At 40.4% G+C, this 16872-nt stretch overlaps 1 protein-coding gene across 2 annotated transcripts in view; it reads right to left on the minus strand.

The window, feature by feature from the left end:
• Positions 1–16872, minus strand: part of SYNPO2 (synaptopodin 2) — a 175027-nt gene that overhangs the window by 16384 nt on the left and 141771 nt on the right. Inside the window, exon 4 of one of the 2 annotated variants that reach the window (XM_025921457.2) lies at positions 13103–15285. In XM_025921457.2, the coding sequence (XP_025777242.1) occupies positions 13103–15285 (2183 nt within the window). Of the gene's footprint in view, positions 1–8144; positions 15286–16872 lie in introns of those variants that run through there. The other variant, XM_086704311.1, reaches the window with a different exon arrangement.

Here is a 16872-nt window from a genome sequence, read left to right on the forward strand (position 1 = left end):
AAAAGAGTGTTTTCTGTATGAATGTATGATACATTTGACCTAATTTTATATAATGGAACATGAGCACTCTACCGACAAAGGATGGAGGTCTAGTGATGCAGGTGAGATGATAAGCAGAGGCTACTGAAGTTCTGCTCTAGAGCATGTCAGCTGTTTCTCACCTTACCCCAGGGTACCTTGTGGCTGCTGGGGCCTAGAGGCTGCTCTGGGTTTCACAATTCTCTCCCTCCTCCAGACATTATCTGTGTGTGTTTCAAGAATAGTCGTGGGTAATTATAATTACACTTCCCAGATGCTAGAACCGAAGCAAATCATTCTAGTCATGGCTTCAAGAAAAGAAAAATTATTCTCTTCTAAGCTCTGCTTTTTCTCATTAGAGAAATGATGTACTTAATTTTTTTTTATTGTTTATTATTTTTGAGAGAGAAAGAGAGAGAGAGAGAGAGACTGAGAGCAAGCAGGGAAGGGGCAGAGAGAGAGAGGGAGAAACATAATCGGAAGCAGGCTCCAGGTTCTGAGCGCTCAGGACAGAGCCCAAGGTGGGGCTCAAACACACAGACAGCGAGATCATGACCTGAGCTGGAGTCAGCCACCCAACCGACTGAGACACCCAGGCACCCCTGATGTATTTAATTTTAAAATGTGTTTCCTGTGGCAAAGATCCTGGAATTAAAGAGGTAAGGAACAGAGAAATTTTATTTTGTCAGGTTTTAAACTGAATTTGGCTTTTAAAAAGTATTGAACTACATCAAAATACTCTCAGAACCTAAAAACCCAGATTAAAAAAAAATTTTTTTTAATGTTTATTTATTTTTGAGAGACAGAGAGAGACAGCATGAGCAGGGGAGGGGCAGAGAGGGAGGGAGACACAGAAACCAAAGCAGGCTCCAGGCTCTGAGTGGTCAGCACAGAGCCTGATGCGGGGCTCGAACTCACAAAGCTGAGCCAAAGTTGGATGCTTAACTGACTAAGCCACCCAGGTGCCCCCCGTATTTTTTAAAGAAGATATTTATATAGCAAATTATAAAAAGTCAGAGATGGAAGCGATTGGAGATCCTGCAATCCAGCTTCCATGAGACATAGGAGTTCTTTTTACACTACACCTGATAGGCATTGCAGTGGTAAAGGCACAGGCTATGAAAGATAAACTTGGAGTCAGCCAGTGGGTCTGCCATTTTAGGACTATTTGTGTGACTTTGGGCAATTTTCTTAACCTCTTTGAGCTCCAGTTTGTTTATCAATTAAAAAAAAAATAAGGGTAACTTTTCTCCAAATAAGGTTGTCATGAGAATGAAATTAAGTACATGTATTAAAGCTCTTAACATTTATGTGTCCAATATATATGTTAATTCGTTCTCCACCTCTTCCCCATCAAGATTTTGAAGTTTTAAGTTAAACTGAAACTTACTACCTTGTAACTTCTGTTCATTAGTCCTAACATTTCTTTTTCATCAACAGTGACGTTTACTCTCTCATCCACACCACAGTTCCTCAAATATCCAGCTCTCCTATCTCTCATTGGTCTCTTCTCCTCTCACTGGTAAGTAGACATTTATCTCATATTACGGAACTTCCAGAGGTCACCATCCTTTTTGTGTTAGAAATAAACTTCAGTGCGTCAAAGACCTGAAAAACAATACTGTTGTGGTAATCAAAGCTGCTACTCAGTGGGTCTACTTGTCCCTTTGTTCTGTACATTCTTCTAATATTTAAGCAGCTTCCGACTGATTTTGCATTTTGTCAATCTACCACACCATTTGACCATCTTAAAGTAAAGGCACAGCAAAAACATTGGGCTCTTTGTCCCTGTGATCCTTAAAGTACACAAATTTCTTTTTAGTTTTGAAAGTTTTAAATCATCTTTGTTTTCATTTTAAAAGGCTAATTGCTCTAAAGTTCTCCTTCAGCCTAGATCCCCAAATAAAAATGTTTTGATGACTGCCGGAGAGATTTAAGTTAGGTATTAGTAAGAACATTTTTGACTGGAGATAACATACTCTATTGCCCTACAGCCAAGGGAAGTCCCACAATCCCTTTTGCCAGAGATAAGAAAAAACAGCCAAGGAACTTTGTACAGTCCCTTCTCTAGATGATAAAATTGTATCATTCTATTCCTAGAAATCTTTATTCTCAGCCTTGATGAGAAGCAGGGGGTCAGATAAAATCACATCTGAAGGCCTTCTTTATTCTTCTGTTTAAGAAAATAAATAAAAATGAATGTTTAGAGCAAATTATTCACAAGTTTTAGAATGGCTGCCTGGGAAGCACTTTCTGAGCAGGAAGAGAGTTTGCTGCCATCTCCTGGACCTCTGGTATCAAGTCCAGTCGGAAAGTTCAGCACTTCAATGCCTGCTCACTTCAGACAAGGCATCAAGAGCATTTGAAATCGGGTGCAGTTGACAAGTCTGGCTGCATCTGACTGGATAAACTGGAAAATTATTTATGGGTTTCAAAGAATAAGGTTGACCTAAGTGTTTTGTGGGTTAGAAAAGTGTTTTTCAGAGCGTGGTTCACAATCATTAGCATCAGAATCACCTGGGGTGTATGTTACAAGAACAAATTCCTGGACCCCACCCAGACCTACTAAATCAGAATTTCCAAGGTGGGAACAGGGTGGGGAAAAGGTCTTAATTTCCCCCGGGGAACAAGGGTTGGAAAACTGTGTGTTTGAACACTGTGAAGGCAATATTTGGCTAAAACCAAAGTGCTCTATATAAAGGAAATCTTATTGGTTGGTAAACTGAAACGTACAATTAAAATAAAAACTTCTAAGTGATATCATTTGCTTTGCTTTTTATTTCAATAATACCACCCACTGAGTTGTAACATTTCGCTGGATGTTTCATAATGTAGAATTCAAAATCTAGTTAGCTTTTTTGGGTTTATATGAAGAATAGTAATTGGTGCCATCGGATGAGCATTAACAAGTGGTCCAGCGGGCAAGATCATCAATAAATTCTTGAGTGTGATATAAGAATAAAACAAGACCTAATTGTGGAAGAACTGGTATGACGCTTAGCATTTTACTTATATTAGGCCAGCCTATTCTTTGGTGATTTTTAGCTCTAGAGGAAGGCTTTGTGAACATTACTTTACCAATCTGAGGGCTATGCAATTCAAGAAAGAGATATTGTTTTTTACTTTTTAAGAAAAAAATGTAATTAAATGGCACAGAAGGGAAACAGAACTAAATCCATGGAAATGTATTTGAAACAAAAGCAATTTTGGCTTCAGATAAAATTTTCAGCATCTCACCTTGTTTTGATTTTTTTTTTTTTTTCTCTTCAAGATTAAGCCCTGACTTCTGCTTCTGACTCATAAAGAGTCTAGAAGTACACCAGAAAACCCACCAAAATTCCCTGGGTTTTAAAGGCAGCTGGAATTCTAGGTTCCTCCCTACATCAGTCACTCAGCTTCTGAGAATTGTTTTTCATCACTTGCTCTGTGAGCTGGGAGTTTGCTCTCTTCAGATAGAGGTTTCACTCTGTTTTTGGAAACTGCTCACGCTTCTCAGGCAAGGGGATCAATTACTCTAAAAAGGCCAGGTTACTGACCCTTTGTCCTGGGACAGTGTTGGGGAGGAGGGATAAGAACAGCTGTCTGCAGCGCCTTCAGAGGTCAGCCAGGTTCTGTCAGAGCCCCAACTGTTGCAGGGCTGAATTGGGGTAGCCTCGGCGATCGGGCTGCCAGCTGTTCCACTTTCTGTGTGATAGACCTATTTAAGCTTCAACTATCCTACCAGAACCTTACTCAGAATACCAGCTACCCAATTTTGAGAATATATTTAATTTACAAGCCTTTTGCCATAAGAATTCTCTTTATAGTGCTAAGTGTGCCCCCACTTGTTTTATTTAACATTGATACTTTGAATTGAACATAGTCCTTTACAGTGGAGTCTCAAAGCTGATGTTAAGGGTGTGTTGTTGTTGTTTTTTAAATATTGTACCAGTCTTTTTGAATCCTGGTCTCATTTTGTATATTTTTACAACAATGCTAGTACAACAGATGAAGATGAAGAAGAAAACAATTGTCCAACAGGCTGAATAGAGAGGAATATAGACATATAAAGCTTCAGTAAGAAAACAGAGAAGAAACGATTTCTCAGCAAAAGACTCTTGAGAATAGATTATTTGTGTCCATAGGAGATTTATACACAGTGCTTCTACTTTTTCTATTTTAGTTGTGTTAGATCCCTTAAACTGGAATTCACACTAACAGAAGAAAACAAAAGAACTTGTTTAATCGTTGTGTGTGTGTGTGTTTTCCTCCTTGGAAGTTTTTGAAATAGTAGCTATTGTTTTGTTAAGTGGCCTTTGCAATAATATTAATAGCTAACATATGTTGAATGCTTTCAATGTGCCAGGCACCGTTCTATACACACAACACATTGATTCGTGTGGTCTTCACAATGTGTGAGGTGCACCTACTATTGTCCTCATTTCACAGCTAAGGGCACTGAGGCTCAAAGAGGTGGAATCATCTGCCTAGAGTCTCCCAAGTGGCAAGAGGTGGGCCTGGGATGCAGCTCCCAGCAGTTTGGCCTGGGTCCACATTTACCCACTACAAGCTGTGCCTCTGTATGCTTGCTGTTTGTATGCACTGTCCCACGTAATCATAGGTGAATTTCATTTAAGGACTGGTTACCTTTTGCATCTCCTAAATCAAACCATGCCTTTTTAATTAAAAAACTGGGAGAAATGTTTTTCTGCATTGTTGTTATTAAAATTTGAGAGATTTCTCTTCATCGCTATTCTTTTTTCCCTTTATTTACCTGGTATAAATTTACACAGCCCTAGTAAAATATGACACTATTTGGCTGGAAGTGGGTGTTTGAGGAGTTTGGTCTAGTGCATATCTGTTCAATGGTAACTAGAAAAATGTTAGACTTCCCCCTGCCAGTTATTGCATTATAAGCAAATAAGATAGGCCAGCAGAAATAAAACTATAGCTTTTCCCCTCCCCTCGTACCTGCTTACAAGTGTCTATCATTTGGGGCTACCAAACTCTTAAGAAGTCTTTTTAATATTTCTTACTTTGATTTAGAAGATTTAAAGTAATTTTTGGGTTAGTTCTGAGACAGGTAAAGCTTATTGCTCTGATGGACAATTCGTTTTATCTGTGACCATTGTCTTGCGATCAAGAGAGGTAATGTAGCCTTGTGTTTAGAGAATGGCTCTGGTGCTTGATTGTCTGGTCTTCAGGCTTATCCCTACCTCCTTAGACAAGGTCCTTAAGTTTTCTTTACCCCAGTTTCTCATCTGTAAAGTGGAATGATCACAGTATCCACTTTATAGTCATTTTGTGATGACTAAAAACTCACCATTTGTTAAGTGTTTAGAATGGCAGCCGGCGTATAAGAAGCCCTTGTAATTATCATCCTGTTAATGGCTCTATGATCTTAAATTAAGGCAGTGAAGCTCTACAAATATAATGAGGGGGGTTTTACAATAAAATCAGAAGTTCACATCTTCTCTCCTTGAGGTTGGTGATGGGAATGTTCAAACCCATGTTTGGAATCCATTACACTAGTTTCTCAGGAGATGTTTTCAAAATAACAATGAGATATAGGTGAAGAAAAAAAAGCTACTGGAAAAAAACATAAGGTGTAACAATGTCCTTGCTGAGAAGTCTTTGACAGAAATACTGTTGAGAAATCCTCCATTGAGGACACTGTGGCAGGAAAGGTTTGCTGTCTCATGCATATCCAGGATAGACAAGCCAGAAGAGACTTCATGCAATTCTAAGTTGCCAGTGATGATTGTTTTTTAGATTATAGTTTGAAACACTGGAAGCTTGTGACCCTCTCATCATTATTCTGTTTAGAATTATTCTTGTTGATATGTCTCAGTTATTATTGCTTTAATAGCAAGCCAAGCTGGGTGCTGATTCACTATTTAATAAGGACGTTCCCTGAATTACACTTAGTCAAAATGGCATGAAGCCTAGGAGAGCACTTCCTTTTATGTAAAGACTTTGTGCTTTATTTTTTTAAGTGACATTCCTTCCAGTCTCAGCCCATAAATATCACCTATTCATCCTGAAATAAGAAAATGAAAGAATTTGGGTAACTAGTACAAAATCACCGTAAAATCCATCTTTTTAAATTATTAAACAGGTGCTTCTTTTTTCAGAGACTGTTCTTCACTTTCAACATACTATCATAGCATCTGATTTTATGAGCAATCTTGGTAAGGGGGTCCTTTCTAATGTCATTCAACATGGTCAAAGTCACCTATAAAGCCTCTACAGAGTAGCTCTTGCTAGTTTGGGGAGCACACAATTTACAGGTCTCAGGGAATGGTATTCTGGAGTCTAATGAGATGGTGGACACCATGTGGTACTGAAGGGAGGGTCCAGGCTTGGATCTCAGACAAATGTCTAGTTCCAACCCTATCCTACTACTTATAAGCTTCGTGATTGTTGGACAAGTTTTTTAGCCTCTCTGAGCTTCAGACACCTACACCTCATCTGTAAATTGGGAGTAATACCTTCCTTTCAGGGTCATTCTGAAGAGTGAATGAAATCACACTGTAATTGTTTGGGAGTGCAAGTTCACATTGACTCCAGAGTCCACTATGTAACACTGTGTGATCTTGGACAAGTTCTTTAGCTTCTTTATGCCTCTGAATCCCAACTCTAATTTATACGCTGGGAATAATGATAGTATTAATTTCATAAGGACTACTGATTAAGAGATAATCTTTGGTGATTGCTGGTGGGGGGCAAAGGGGGACATGGTTGAAATGGTGAGGTGGTCAAAAGGTATAAACTTTGAGGTTTAAAATAAGTACGCCTTGAGAATATAATGTACAGCATGGTGACTACAGTTAATAATGCTATATTATATATTTGAAAGTTGCTAAGAGAGTAGATCTTAAAAATTCTCATCATAAGAAAAAAAATTTATAACCGTGTGGTGATGGCTGTTAACTAGACTTATTGTGGTGATCATTTCACAATAAATACGAATATTAAGTCATTATATTGTACAGCTGAAACTAATATAATGCTATATGTCAATTATATGTCAATAAAAGAAAAGAGATAATCTATGAAAGTTATTTGGCGCAATTCAGGGCCCAAAGTTTGTGCTCAGTTAATGTTAGCTATTGTCATAACTTACAGAAAGTATTTAACACAGTTCTTGGCACACAGTAGAAACTTAATACATGAAGCCACCTCCTGTCTTTTCCTCAGGTCTCATAAGGTTGTCTAAATGACTGCCACAGCTTCCATCCCCATCCGTATAATCCTGCTTTACATCATAATACTTGACCCAGGGCCTTTGGGTGGTTTTGAAAACAGATTTGTCCACCAAATAAAGATATCAAAGATTCTCTGACTTCTACAATGTCTTCTCAAGGGGCACCTGGGTGGCTCAGTTGGTTAAGCATCTGACTCTTGATTTCAGCTCAGGTCATGATCTCACAGTTTGTGAGTTTGAGCCCTACATCAGTCTCTGAGCTGTCAGTGCACAGCCTGCCTGAGATTCTCTCTCTCCCTCTCTCTCACTGCCCCTTCCCCCGGTCCCCCATGCGCACGTTTTCTCTCAAAATAAATAAACATTTAAAAATAAGTAAATAGGGGCGCCTGGGTGGCGCAGTCGGTTAAGCGTCCGACTTCAACCAGGTCACAATCTCACGGTCCGTGAGTTCGAGCCCCGCGTCGTGCTCTGGGCTGATGGCTCAGAGCCTGGAGCCTGTTTCCGATTCTGTGTCTCCCTCTCTCTCTGCCCCTCGCCCGTTCATGCTCTGTCTCTCTCTGTCCCAAAAATAAATAAACGTTGAAAAAAAATAAATAAAAAAATAAAAATAAAAATAAGTAAATAAAATAAAATAAAATGTCATAGCCAGCTGGATGATGGCAGGGTCTATACCCAATCCAATACTTTCCTTTTTGATATTTATTCCCAAGAAGAAAAATTGTCTCCGTTTATATTCCTAGATTATGCATTTCTTTTCAACTTTGAGCTAGTGTCAATCCTTTGCTTTTTGTTTTGTTTTTCCATGAATAAATCATTCATAGTTAATGAGGAGCTCAAGAAATAGAGGCTGTGAAAGCAAGATTCCTCCATGGCACATATGAATGTTATTATGCTTCTGACTATTATTACACTTATTGAGGAATGAAGATAGGCTGGAAAGTATGTCCTTATGACTATTTTTATTAGGGACCCTGAATGTATATTTCACCAGTCACAAAGCACACATAATTTAGATAAACATATCAAGGATGATGTAACAGGGGTAAAAGAAATTCTATGTATCAATAACAAAAAAATATTTAAACTATAGGCCCTGTATAAGCCTAACTTTCTTTATACTTGAGATATACTTCATTAACCAGAAAATCTCATATAAAATCAAGAGTCTGAGAAATGTCTCACAGGATTTGATATTTTCAAATTAAATTTTTTTCATTCAATTGCCTCTGAGTAGGTAGCTCTGTGATTTCCAAATGCCAAATGGTAATTTAGTGTAGACATACATATACCATAGAAACATATTAATTTTTAAAAAGTTAAGAAATTGGCTGTACCTGATAACATCAAGCAAAGGATAGGTTTGATTTGGGGGCTCCTCCTGAAGGCTGGTTTTTATTGGCTTGTTACTCCATAGAATAGCCTAAAATTTTTGTACTTTTTTTTTTTTTTTTTTTTTTTTTTTTAACCATAGAGGAAGAAACGGAGGCTGGCCTCTTTTAGTGATTTTGCCTGGTGTTTGGGTCCTGTGGGAATTTGCTAGTTTGCTTTATGGCCTTTAGCCAACCCTGGTGGGAAGTCTAGAGAAGAATTCAATTCTGCTTTTTCCCAGAATACTTGTTGACGAATTCAGCAGCACTGAAGTGTTACATGAGTCTTTGTGTCCCCCAGAGTCCAGTGATAAGGGGACATGAGACCAGTGAGGGTCAGTGTGTCAGAGAATATAATGTTGGTTCTTAGAATTTACATATTTTTCTCATGAACTTTTAGCAATTTTTAAAACAAACTCAACAACTCTGATTTTAGGAGGGAATGAGCACACAACCCACTGCCTCCCTTTGGAAGCATTTTAAGCATTTAGCTTTTCAGAAAACAATCACTTCTTTTTGATAACCATGACTTCAAATACCCTTCCTGCCAGGCCGGCTGTGACTCATAAACAGCAGTGGGTTTCAGGAACTCACCCTTAGAATACGGGTGCTTGTGGCTTCTCAACTCTATGACTGGATAAAATGATACACAGCAAGGGCTTTTGTCTGAAAGATTAAATCCACACTCAGTAACAGCCATGTGTCTTCTGGGCTCTTAAGAGGCCTCCCTGTGAAAGTGCCATGGAGTCCTAGTGTTTGATACGCCTGTCAGCAGCCAAACGACCTTCAAAGTTCTTTAACCTAGTGGCTGTAAATAGGACAATGGTCCCACATTTGCTAGGCCACACCCTTTAAATGTGGATCATTTGTTTTTGACATCTCAGATGTGACTCTTGCTGCCAGGCTAGAATTTAGGCTTTGTGATAACACTCAGCTGCCCATGAAGAAGCCCATTTCTTGAAAGGGGTCAGCACTACCTAAAAGAATTTTGACCCCAGCTTGCTTGAAAGAACTATTTGTGACTCGGATCAGTTTTCCTATAATTAAATGAATTGGTTCTTATGAAGATTAAATGAGATACATGTTATCATCAACAGTCATGCTAGATATATTTTGAAATACAAAGTTTTACATGCTCCAGAATGACAATCCAAATGTGACTCATGACACATATGCCTAAAAACTTATGCTTTCTACTATCAATGAATAGTCAAAATGTGGAAAACAGTGTGATTCTTCCTCTCTCACAACAGAATGTGTTTATTCTTGAAATATGAGAAATAAAATTGGAAATGTTTTAAGACTGAAGTGGCAATGCTCAGATCCCCAATCTTACCAGTTCTGTGACTCAGTCTACCCCCTATAAGACAGGAATCTGCCATATTTAGATTTACATACACCTTTCTTCCTGGAGTACCTAGTGCCATGCAGACTCATCGCACAACAGTCAGGAAGAGAGCTTTGAGACATTATTAAGGGGAAACTCATGCTAAAAAATTGCATAAGGTCCTGCAGTAAGTCAGTGACTGTGACTATATTTTATTTTATATTCCGGTGCCTGTAAACTTCGCAGTGGGTTCTTTGGGATAAGGTACATAAGGCACCTAACATAACACAGACACTCAGGAAATGATCATTGCTATCGTGGTGACAAAGAAAACTTGACTTCACAAGCACTCTGCTTGGAAGTTAAGCTAACAAAGGACAGAGGAAAAGGCAAGGTGCTAAAACCTAAACAAAACCTGCCTCCTCATACCTCACGACCAAGCGGTCAAACATCTGCTACCACAACAGAGCCAACAACACCCAGATCATACAAAGGGTTCCCAATGGGAGGGAAGCTGAGGTCATGAGTTCTAAGCCTCCCACCTGCCACACTGACATCATTCCCATAACTGCAACCTGAAAGGTGGTGCATACAGCTTATTGGGCATGCAAGTTCCCAGGAGGCTCTCTGATTGAGGACAAGTGGCAAAGGGAATCCTTCTTACTCCAGGGAGCTGGCTTGGTCCCTTTCCCTCCCACTGCCCCCATCTCATTGTGTGGTCACACTCTGCAGATACAGTCTGGGAGGATTCCCACCCCTCCTCCATAATGTAGGACCATCTGATTCAAGATGAGACCTATGTTTCCAATTCCCAAAGTTGTGGATGTTTGACTGCATGCTTGGCATGTTTCTGAGAAGCCTTTTGGGAACCCTATGACACTCCCAGTCATGCTAGTGGTGTGTTTAGTCATCAACTCCAAATAGTGGCTCTGCTAAGATTGCCACCTGTCCTACAGGAAATGGACTGAAAACACTTCTCATTCCTACATACCACAAACCCCTGGACAACTGGGAATACTTGTGGGTCATTACCATCCTAGGCCATATTTGAACTGGTGATCTCAAATTAACTACCTTGTGTTGCATTATCTTTCCTCTACTTCATGCCATTCTTTAAATGCTATGTCAAGAATGCAAAGTTATAAAAACGATCTTTCCTGCTTCACCTCAAGAAGCCTTTTTTGTTGTTGTTCTATTAGAAAAGAATGCAAAATGCACAGCATTTAACAGACTTCCTTTGCAGGGAACAAGTAATACTAAACAATAGTGTTATATAATGGATAGATTGCTTTTTCCTTTACCCTGTACTAATCTTCCTAATTGATTTCCCAAAAAGGCAAATGAGAGACCAAGCTACATCCTGTGGTTGAAACCTCTAGGTAAACTGCCCCCAAAGGCAATGGAAGATTTCCCAGAAAAAAAAAGCAGAAGAAACAGCCCCATTGCCCTGTTGCTGACTTAATTCTTTTTTGTGTGTTCTTAGAGTTTTACAATGGGCAGCTTGCAGTTTTACAACGTACAGAGAAATGAATATGCTCACAAAAAGAAATTCGGATGTTTTGGGAACAATAGAAGAGACATAGCAGAGAAGTGACTTAGGTCAGAATAGCTCATCAGGGAAGATTATTTTTTAAAACATGTACATTAAACAGATAAAGAAGAAAGTAATATTTTAATAGGATAGTGAAAAATATAGCAGATTGACAGTGACAGCAGTAAAAGAACAGGAATACAGATATTTTCAGAGGATTAAATTGGTACCATGTACCCTCAAACCAGGCAAGTTGTTTGTTATACGAAGTCTCTAAACAGATCTCCTGTATTGAGTAGATGGTTTTCCTTGAAGCTGTCAAAAATGCTTTATGGTTCTCTACATTAATTCATGTTGAATATTTTCCATGGTTGGTCAGACTTGGACTTAAAATAGACATGAGAAAAGTCTTCAGGTTTACTGTCAGTAACATTATTAACTTCATAGCCAGCTGGATGACGGCATGGTCTGTGACCAATCCAATTTACAAGGTAACCTTGCCTGAATCCTCCTGGTCCATCAAATATAAATAACAAAGTGAAGGTGCGAGAATAGAATTGCAAGGAACAGTGGGAGAAGCAGTAGTCAGAAAGCAAAACAAACACAAGGAAAAACAATCTGTGAGGTCACTCAGAAATTAATCATTGTGTGTTCTCACCCTACGGCCTCCACACATAGGGGGTTCCTCGTGCTTCACAATCAGCCCCTGTAGTCAGTAACCTTTCATGCCTCAGTGATGTGCTTTCCCAAGGGAAAAATAAGAGTCATGTGTACCTTTATCTGCAGCCTGTTCACCCTTTTATACATTATTCTTTTATACTGTACCCTACCACTTGCCTCAGCTGAGGAAAACAAACTTACACTTTCATGGGCAATTGGAGATATATACATACTCAGTTTCTTAAGTAAACTGGGAAGAGAAAATAGAAATCCGTCTCTAAGGATAATTATCCCTCTTGCCCTATCTCATTTACCTTAAAGAAGTCTTCTGAAACGAGTTAATACAGGTAAAACATCCGGCAAAGAACCTAATACAAAATAAGTGCTCAGTAATTACTGACACCCTCTTTCTTACTCTTCTTACTAAACTATATACATTTCAACAACCCCCAGAAGTACCTTCTCTGCAATATCAAACAGGTGGCTGAGGTTGACAGACCAGAGCTGATCCCTGTCCTCAGTAAATTTCTTATCCCTTAACACTAGTAATAGAGATAAAGCACTACTTAAAAAGGAAATCTCAGCCAATACATGTTATATTTTCACTACACCTGAACCTTTTCACCACAGGAGCACAGCTGTTACACTACATAAAGGCTGTGTGCAAGGTTTGATAACACTGATCACTGTCTTTCTCGTGACTAAAGCATAAATCCTAAGTATCCTGCTTACTTAATATAATGGCACATGTCTATTTTGGGGTGCTCCCATATTTTTTAAGTGTGCAAAGAAGATAAATATGTTTTAAGTCAATCTGAGTTAGATTTTTGACTCATTAAAAATATTATGCTCCTTGGACCCAGATTGGGAAGTGACATCTGAAATTAAGTAAGTTGAGGACTTGCTAGGCATTCTCGGGGACTCAAGTAACACTGCAAACAATTTGTTTCAAGCAAAGTGGACACTCAGCTTCGGCTACAAGATCACTCTTCCGCAATAGATGGTTTCCACACCTGAACTGTGACACCACTTTTCTTGGCTGAGAACTTCGGCCTTGGTGCCACAAAATAAGATGTAGAGGCTGATTCTTGCTTTGGAGAGGTGGGAACGCCCACGGGCACTGGCGACGCACTGACGGGCGAGGTGGCCTCTGCAAAGAAGGGATGCTGAGAGCTATATGCTGGGACCGAGTACACAGATGAGGCCTGCGCATTAGTGGGCGAGCCAGCATTCACTGGCCGGGGGGGAAGAGCTTGCTTCATGGCTGGCATCGAATTGACCTTGATGGATGACTTTTGGAGGAGGCCATCCTTTGCATCTGGAGGTTGGAAAGTAAACAAGGATGCATTTAGCTGGTATGGTTGGTGCTTCATGACGTCCAAAGCATTGAGGGGTTTTTTGCCCTTTTTCTTGCTTGTCTTGGAGGCCTGTGGGGCTGATGACTGAGACTTGACAGCGGCCAGAGGGTAGGAGGGGGAGTGGATAGGATTGTACGCCACAGGAGGAGGTGCTCGGACATTGGAGGAGTACTTCCATCCGGCCGGTAGAGAGGGAGTGGGAGACTGGGCGCGAGCCGCATGGGCCTGCACGGTGTCTGAATCCACCACGTACTTCTCCATCCTCGACTGCCTTTTAGCAAAGAGCTGGGCTCCTTTCCCGCTCATTCCCGGAAGCTCATTGGATGGTCCCACTGCACCAGCACGAGCGGCGTTTACTGTCGGTGCGGGAGCCGTTGGCTTCGGTGTGTAGTTTGGACTGGCCACTGCTGCCTGTGGTCCTTTGAAGGGACCAGCCAGGGTCAGAGCACTCGCGGGCCGGGCAGGAGCGTAGGAAGGCTGGGCTATTTTGATGGAGGAGACAACGGTGCCCTGCGATGGGTTGGACGTGGGGAAGGCAGGAGGTTGGCTTGGAGCCATTCCTGGGGACCAGACCGGAGAAACTGGAGTTACTGGTTGGGAGGACGAGGACTTGACTGCAGGTTTCGGAGCGACAGGAGGCGGAGTCTTTTGTTTGGCAGAGGAGCTCTGCATGAAATTACAAGCCTCTGCTCCTAAACTGAGGTAGTCTTCTTCGGGTCCGGAATCGCCTCCAGCTCCAGCTCCCTTTTTGCCTTCTGAATTTTGAAGAAGTGACAAGAGTTCGGGATTCGGGTTCACCTTGGGCTCTTTAAAAGTGAACATGGGTTTTGTCGTGCTCCTCCTTTTGGCCTCCTGCAATATTCCGGTTCTTTTTGCAGGCACAGCGATCCTTTCATCCCGGGAAGCTATCCGCTCAGATGAATCGTAAAAGGCTGGCTGGGACCACGGGGCAGGCTGGGGCCACGGAGGAGGCTGCGCTGGGCCAGCTGGGGGACTCGACACTGCTCTGGGGAAGCCCTCAGGTGGAGGTGTGACCGCAGAATAAGGTGGAGGCGCAGGGAAGTCCGCGAGGGGACTCGTCATATTCCGGGTTGGGGAGAAGGGGGCTGCAGGCTGGCTCACAGACCCCGGGAAGGGTTTGGCTGTTCTGTTCATAGGGACCGTCCTCTGGGCCTCTGCCGTTTCGGACACCCCACTGAAGCCATTCTGTTGGGGCCCATGGCCAAGACCATGGCTCACCTCGATGTAGCTTCTGCTCACTGAGCTCTGCACTTTCACAGACTCTTCTTCCTTCCTCTGGTAAGAAGCCATGGTTCTCAGGCTGTCTGTCTGGGCAGCATCTGGCTCTCTGCCTGGCACTCCTCCCATCCTCTCCTCCTCTCTTTGGGCTGTGATTTGATCCATTCGCTCCCTCCTCTTGGCAAACATGAGGGCACCCTTGCCCGTGGTGTCTGGCAGCATCTCCATCTTGTCCCCTCTGTTCAGTTTCTTCTCGATGTCCACTAGTCCAGAATCCCAGTCAAAGTTCACAACTTGTGCACTGTCGTCAATGTCAGACAATAACTCTTCATCCACCTCTGATTCACTCGTGCCCAGAAATGCTACTTCACAGTTGTCTTCTTTGTCTCCTTCTTCCTCCTCGTCTGCCTCTCGCTCAAGCTCACCGGTGCCGTAGCTGACTAGGGTGTATTTCTTGGCCCGCCTACGACGCTTCTTAAACATCAACACCCCCTTGGAGTTGGGGTTGGGGGCGTCGGTTAGAAGGAGGGCAATGCTTTTGCATTTAGATTTTGCTTCTTTCACCTGCTTTTCTGATAGGCTTTCACTTCTCCTGAGCCCTAGGGAATGTACAAAAATTATAGTGAGTTGGTGAATTCCAAGAAGCCCTCAGAGCAACCCAGAAGTCAACTCTCCTGGGGAAAAGTGAATATGAAAAAAACATGCTGACAATTAGCCACTGAGTTCTGAAACAATCTAACTAATTTCTCTCTCTTATTTATTTCAAAATGTATACTTTTATGATGACATGCGATGATATATGTAACTACACAATGGTCTGTTTCACTTGCTCATATAAATACATCTTTACGTATACTGACTAGAATATACATAGCATATGGATCTTTATACTTGGACGATAAACGCTGGCTACTAAATGTCAGTTAAGAGGATGTAATCCAAACTAAAAAGGAAATAATTTAAGGACATAATATTTTCTGTAAAACAAGTTAAGACATACCTTGTACTTCCATATTTAAAAAATAAAATGTCAGTATAAAACTGGTTTCAAGCATTTTTAAAACAGGGGTGGGGAGGCAAGAAACTTTTATTTACCTAAGTGTTTTAATGTAATGAATTTAAATATTTAAGTTTTCTTCTTCTTCTTCTTCTTTTTTTTTTTTTTAACTTTGACATCTCCCCCAGAGTCTTTGTATTCATGAAAGCTGGATTAATATAAGTTCAAAAAACAGAATGAATAATAATTGAAGGCATTGAATCAATAATTGCTAATAATTCAGAACACTGGATCATTGTGAATACATCTAAGAAATTTAAGCTAAAAAGCTGTCTAGATAAATTTGTTTGAAAAATTATTGCTATTTTGGAAATCCAACACTACTTTAGTGGCAACAAGAATAAGTGTAAATCTTGGGGAAATTTAAAAACTATGTGACTGGTGACCCTTAACTGCGGGGAAAAGCTGATGCGGGAATTAAATCATTTAAAATGAGAGTTTGATGGTTTTAAAGTAACAAACATTTATATACAAATTTTTAATTTTATCATTATGGTTACAAAAATAAATTGGTGGAAAATTAACTTATAGCATCAGTTAATTGTCATCATGTATATAATGATAAGGAGCATGATTCACAAGTAAGTTCTGAATTCTTTAAAATAGTTACATGGAAATTTCAGGAAAACCTGTTGAATATTTTATGATTAAAAATTAGCTTTTTTTTGTCACTGGAAAATATAAGACTCAGTGATTCATTTTTTAAAAATAGAATAGAATCAGAGTGAACAGTTTTATGACAAAGTTACAGATATTCCCTGGCAATCAAATTTTATTTGGAGAAAGTAGTAGAAAGTGTGATCATTCCTAAATGTAATTCCTCTTTCTGAGTAGTGTTACACAACTTACTACTGAATTGACAGTCACAGTTGCACGGTTGTTGCTAAAACTTCACTGTCAACATGTAAAGTATGTGAATGCTGCCTTAATACACTTGTCTGATAGGCTACCAACGTGAAGATGCATACAGATGCTTCAAGTACAAGGACGATTAACAGCACTTGCCAATAAAGCTACAAATGGTTATGCTAAAAATATGCTTTGAAAGGAATAACGATAGGTTAGGAGATTTCGTATGCTACTTTGAATAACTGAGTTCATTACCATTGTGTGTCACTCATACATTCAA

The sequence above is a fragment of the Puma concolor genome, chromosome B1, assembly GCF_028749965.1.
Source record: "Puma concolor isolate L17-30 chromosome B1, mPumCon1.1.hap2, whole genome shotgun sequence".
NCBI lineage: Eukaryota > Metazoa > Chordata > Mammalia > Carnivora > Felidae > Puma > Puma concolor.